This window comes from Nicotiana sylvestris, chromosome 3 (genome assembly GCF_000393655.2).
Source record: "Nicotiana sylvestris chromosome 3, ASM39365v2, whole genome shotgun sequence".
Classification (NCBI taxonomy): Eukaryota; Viridiplantae; Streptophyta; class Magnoliopsida; order Solanales; family Solanaceae; genus Nicotiana; species Nicotiana sylvestris.
The window spans coordinates 220317765-220323720 of NC_091059.1; the positions used below are offsets into that span (position 1 = coordinate 220317765).

At 31.0% G+C, this 5956-nt stretch overlaps 1 protein-coding gene across 1 annotated transcript; it reads left to right on the forward strand.

Annotated features, from left to right (window-relative positions):
• The first annotated feature begins 3099 nt into the window (after positions 1-3099).
• On the forward strand, positions 3100-4937 carry LOC104239200 (uncharacterized). Its single transcript, XM_009793771.2, has 3 exons — positions 3100-3535; positions 3621-3694; positions 4460-4937. Exons 1-3 carry the CDS (start codon positions 3205-3207, stop codon positions 4742-4744), a joined length of 690 nt encoding a protein of 229 aa, XP_009792073.1. The 5' UTR covers positions 3100-3204; the 3' UTR covers positions 4745-4937.
• The last annotated feature ends 1019 nt before the right edge of the window (positions 4938-5956 follow it).

Here is a 5956-nt window from a genome sequence, read left to right on the forward strand (position 1 = left end):
TTTGGCCAAACACTAATTGCTGCTCAGAAGTGCTTTTCAAACTAATTAGTCAAACACAAACTGTTTCTCACCAAAAGTACTTTTGAGAAAAGCACTTTTAAAAAAAGCACTTCTCAAAATAAGCTGATTTTTGCAGCTTGGTCAAACAGGCTAGTTCAAAATCTATGTTACTTATAGTCTGTTTGGCACCAAATTTCAAAAATCAGCTTATTTTAAAAACAAATACTTCTAGGTCCGAAAAAACTTGATCAAACATACTATTATACTTATCTCCCCCATTGTTACCCATGTGAAAAATTGACTCCAGCGGTGGAGAAGAGTTTACCCATGAAACTGAAATTTATGTGACCTATAGACATCTCCACTGGGGCATTCTCCGGGTGGGTGGGGGTTGGGGCATTTAGGTATTGGACACAAAGAAGACAATGAGAAATGCATGCAAGTCATGATTGAAACAGTAGAATATGGAATTTCGCCGAACTGGTAGCTCTAAATTTCCTAATCCAAACAAAAGAACATAAACAATTTTTGGTTTTATGTGGTCGGGCGGACATCGAGGCTGTTAAAGCTTGACATTCTTGGAACTAGACTACAAATTTTGGAAAAAGAGAATGAACACTATTTAATAAAACTACAGCTTGCAAATAAAGTTGACTTTTGCCTGCTTCCTCTTAGTTGTTTTTTTTGGGTGATAAATTCAACAAATTGACTCAGTATCCTACGTATGTGGGACTCTACCAAAAATTTAGGAGTATGTGGCATTACATTTGAGCTTAAAATAGTTTGGTATAATTACGGAGGAGGGGCAATCACATTGAACAGAATTGTCGTAAAACTACTCCATCCACACCTTTATTTATATTATATATGTTCCTAAATCAGCATTCATGGATTTGTACCAATATAAAATAGAAAAAGATTACGAATTGTAATCTTGTGATACCGACCACTAATTAATCTTGCCCACGTTTGGCTCTTAAGACTAAACAGCTCCTCACGCCTTTGCCAGATAATCAAAAAACAAGATAATCTTATTCCTTCCAGCACCTAATGTTAAAAAAGATTCGTGAAAAATTCGAAAACCATTAGATTAATAATGTGACAAGCGAACAAGTCCTTAAATTTTATTGAATATGAATTGTTTTTTACTGTGTCACAAGAACATTACAACTGTTTAAAATCTGAGCACTCCAATATTCTGCCTTTTAAGTTGTGACATCTTTACACAGAAGTTCTTGTTTTCATTTTCTCTGAATATAAGATGTCATATCACTAGAACCCACTCTCTATATTTCATCAAAAGGAAAACCCAATTTTCTCATTTTAAAATGTCAAACAAAATGATATTGAGTCCAGCCTATGAAGGAACCTGTTACTATCTTCAATCCATATTATTTGTTTTTTAAGTATCCTTGGATATCTTTAAAAAACATATAATAGCCTTAATCATAATAGTAATTATTTAAGTTAGGGGTGTAGGTTGGTTCGAATTTTTCAATTATCAAATCATACCAATTGTGTCGGATTATTAAATCTAAAGACCAAACCAAATCAATTAAAAGTCGGATATTTTTATCTAGATTTTTCTCAAGTTTTATTTCATGAAGTCTTCATAGCACAAAACATAGAATTTGTGCTCCAAATATTTCCTTAATCCTAATAAGACATTATTATATAAGGTGTTGTTCAAGAAAATAACATAAAATATGAGATGAGTCATAGCATTGTATTAAAATATCAACAATAAATATAACAAAATTACATAAAAAAATATTATTAATAATTCATAATGAAAATAAACATAATCTAAAATTACTAAGTTGCTAAAATTAGTAGGACTAATAACTACTACTATTATTTACATGACTAAATACTAAAATAAATAAATTAAGTGGCGCATTTTATCTAAACCATGGAAAGCCTTAAAAATAGATATTTAACACTGTTGTCATTCCTAGTATAATTGAATTGAATGTCTTTTGTTAGCATTAATATTAATTTGATTTTGGTTTGGGATTAATTTGAGTTACTAACATTTCTGGAATATAAAACTTATTGGAGCATTCAAAAATTATAAGTTCAAGCTTGAAATAATATGTTAAAAGATAAAATTATGAAAAAATTTAAGAAATATTTATAAACTACACTATAATAATATTTTTATGTATTAAATATATATATATATATATATATATATATATATATATATATATATATATATATATATATATATATATATATATATATATATATATATATATATATATATATATATATATATATATATATATATATATATATATATATATATATATATATATATATATATATATATATATATATATATATATATATATATATATATATATATATATATATATATATATATATATATATATATATATATATATATATATATATATATATATATATATATATATATATATATATATATATATATATATATATATATATATATATATATATATATATATATATATATATATATATATATATATATATATATATATATATATATATATATATATATATATATATATATATATATATATATATATATATATATATATATATATATATATATATATATATATATATTATATACAAATTTTATATACTTTTTCGGCTACTGAATATAAATAATTTCTAACGCGGGTTAGAAGTGATAATACCCCATAAATATTCCACTAATTAAAACAGTAAGGATAAATTTTGGAAAAGAAGCGGAGTAATAAATGATTCTTATTTTTTTTGTTTTAAAAAGGTTTGCCCCGACAACTAATTTTGGACAAAATGAGTAATGCTTGGGTGAAATTGAAATGCATATTTCCTCCCTCAGATTTGACTAAATGTGACAACATTTAATTCAACAACTAGTCAGTACCGGTCTACTCCAACTTCATGCTAAGCACGTCAAGGAACTAAGAAGCCCACCTATCCCTTTGGAAAATCCAAGATAAAAACAAATTCAATTAAAATGATTGACATGACCTCTAAGCCATTAACTTTGGTCACAAGACTCATAACATATATATAAATTCACACCCTTCTTCCCTCGCATCTTCCAACATATTCCAAATCACATACACAACTTAGCACTAAACTTCCCACAAACACCACAAATTTTCCTCTGTTTCTTTCCTTTCCTCAAAGCTATTTTTTGAACAAATTAAAGCATCAAAGATGATGCGTGTACGTGTAAAATTACGAGGATTTTGCATGAATCGAACTGTAGTCCATGTTCGACCCCGCGGTTCGCCTTGTCAACCATACAAGAAGACACTTAGTTTGATCAAATCCGATGATAACAAGTCTGAATTTTCCAGCAAAAATAGCATTGAGATGAACTACAACAGCGACGAATCTAGGCCGGATTCTGACACTAGTAATAGAGTCATGGTTGTGGTTGATCAAAGTCTTGAAGCCAAAGGTGCTCTTCAATGGGCGCTTACTCATACTGTTCAAACCCAGGATACCATTATTCTTCTTTATGTAACCAAGCCCTCTCAACTATGTATGTAAATTTTTCTTTTTTAACCCAAAAAAACACCACATTTCTTTCATTATACTAATATCCTTTTTGTTATTTATATGTGTAGGTGAAAACACTAATCAGAGGGCCTATGAACTTGTTAACTCCATGAAAAGTATGTGCCAAACAAAGAGACCAGGGGTGAGTTGAGTTCTGAAATTGCTTTGCATCTGAGTTTTTGATTGATTGGATACTGAAGTTATAAAACTATTGTTTTCACCTAAGAAAGCTGTAGAAAATGTCCAAGTGGTGTTAATTTAGATGCAGAGGCCAGAGTCAGTCCAAATATGTCCGTACCAAATCACATGGAAAGTTACTAACAAACCTAACTAATTAGTGCTGTAAAATATTTCTAGTTGGCCTAAGCCAACTGGCTAAGTCTTATTAGGAAAAACAATCTTTTTCTCTACGCAACATTTCCACACTACAAGTAAACTCCTAGTACTTTTTTTGGCTTCATGTTTGCATGTGTTTATTTTCTACTAAGAAATTTGTCTCATTATTCAATCATTCAATCAGCTGAGGGTGAGAGAGAGAGATAGACAGATAGGTAGGGAGAGAGAAATGTCATGAACAAAATGCATTTGATTTCAATCTTGATGTTAGTTAAATGCGAATTCAGAATTTAAAGCCAATAATTTTAGAATAAATATTATTTTAGTGCTTATTGCTTGCCAAAAATTCTACTTCTACAATTGGTAGGTCATCGGGTTATTCAAATAAGTCATGTTTTCTGTGATTTTCCCATGTTACAACTTCCGTACCAATTAGATCGATTTTACATTTTAATTTTTTCTTGCTTATGTAAACTTGGTTCAGAGGCGAAAGCGATGAATTCAATTAAACCCACAAGACCAAACCTAAATCTGCTTCGGCTTTTAATTGTGATGATTTGTGTTTTAACAGGTCCAAGTGGAGATAGCAGTACAAGAAGGGAAGGAAAAAGGTCATGTAATTGTTGAAGCAGCCAAGCATAGAAAAGTCTCATTACTGGTGTTGGGACAAAGAAAAAGATCGATAATGTGGCGCCTACGCAAGATTTGGACAGGGAAAAAGTCAAGAGGCAGAGTAGTAGAACACTGTATTCAGAATGCAAAGTGCATGACAATTGCTGTGAGAAGGAAGAGCAGGAAGTATGGAGGATATCTCATTACTACTAAGCGTCACAAGGATTTTTGGCTCTTAGCTTAATCCAATTGTTTTACTTTAATTTGATTCAATGTTTGGATTTATGGTAGTAGTAAACAAAATCTCTGTACGTAGGACTGAGTGAATCTTTTCAGTTTTCATTCTGTTGTGCTGGCACGAAGCAAGCATCTGCTTTCTACATCAGAAAATGAATTGTACAAAACAAAAAAAGTGAGAGGAACTAATTTTAGTTGGACATAGATGTTCTCTATTCTTCTGATCAAGAAATAGCATATTCATTGCCTGCTTATTTGCCTTATGATGAAAGCATCAAAAACTTCTGTTTTGATCGTTCGTTCTTTCAGATCTAAATCCTTCTAAACTTAAGCTAATTTTAACGTGGTGGGATGTTTCGTATACCGAACTGCCCTTTCTTTCTGTGACTTTTCTAAAATATATGTTGTGCAAACATGTTAGAAAGACATTTGTATGTCTGATTATTTTTACAGGAACACAATGATGATATGACATATAATATTATCAAGAATCTAAAATGCTTTAATTTGAGCTCCAGAAAAGATGACATTTCATATTTAAACAACAAGAGGAGACAATTACATACCCAAAAAAATATGTCAAAGATCCTTCCAGTGTTGTTCAAACAAAACAATAGAAAAAGTGTTTGTCTTAGTCTGCCCCATGTCTTTTGAAAGGCTCGCTCACTACTAGAAAATTAACAAGTCCAAGCTAGTTCAAATTTGTAGCTGTGATGGAGCTAACACTGAAAGACAACAATCTAGAGAGTAGATAGATCCATAATTCACAATGGAATCGTGCACATTATCATGTCGAATCGCCGAGGCGCTAATAATAAAGGTAGAGCTAGTATGAAACCTGTGCTAGCGGCCATATTGGAGATTGTGCTACAAGATCATTGTGGGATGCTACGAGACTTTGGTTTTCACTAACCTAGCAAATGCAAGTTCACCATATCTGGGGGTTAGCTACAGACACACTTGTTTATCATACTCAAGTTTTGCACCAACAAGTACTATATATAATGTCCTACTATCATAACGAGGGAGATTCAACTCTGATACCATATGTGTCACAGTCCAAACCCATGGAACATATTATATGCTTTGGGCCTAGGCACACATGGATTTGTCTTTCTGGGCTAAGCCACGTCGAGCCCAAAAGCGAGCGTACTATGTGAATTTGTGTTATGCCTTATAAAGTTCTTCATTTTCCTCTCCTATTCGGATGTGGGATTCG

Coding starts and splice junctions, on each gene's coding strand:
- LOC104239200 (XM_009793771.2), top strand. CDS start 3,205: ATGATGCGTGTACGTGTAAAATTACGAGGATTTTGCATGAATCGAACT. Junction 3,536..3,620: donor AACCAAGCCCTCTCAACTAT/GTATGTAAATTT, acceptor TTATATGTGTAG/GTGAAAACACTAATCAGAGG. Junction 3,695..4,459: donor GCCAAACAAAGAGACCAGGG/GTGAGTTGAGTT, acceptor GTGTTTTAACAG/GTCCAAGTGGAGATAGCAGT.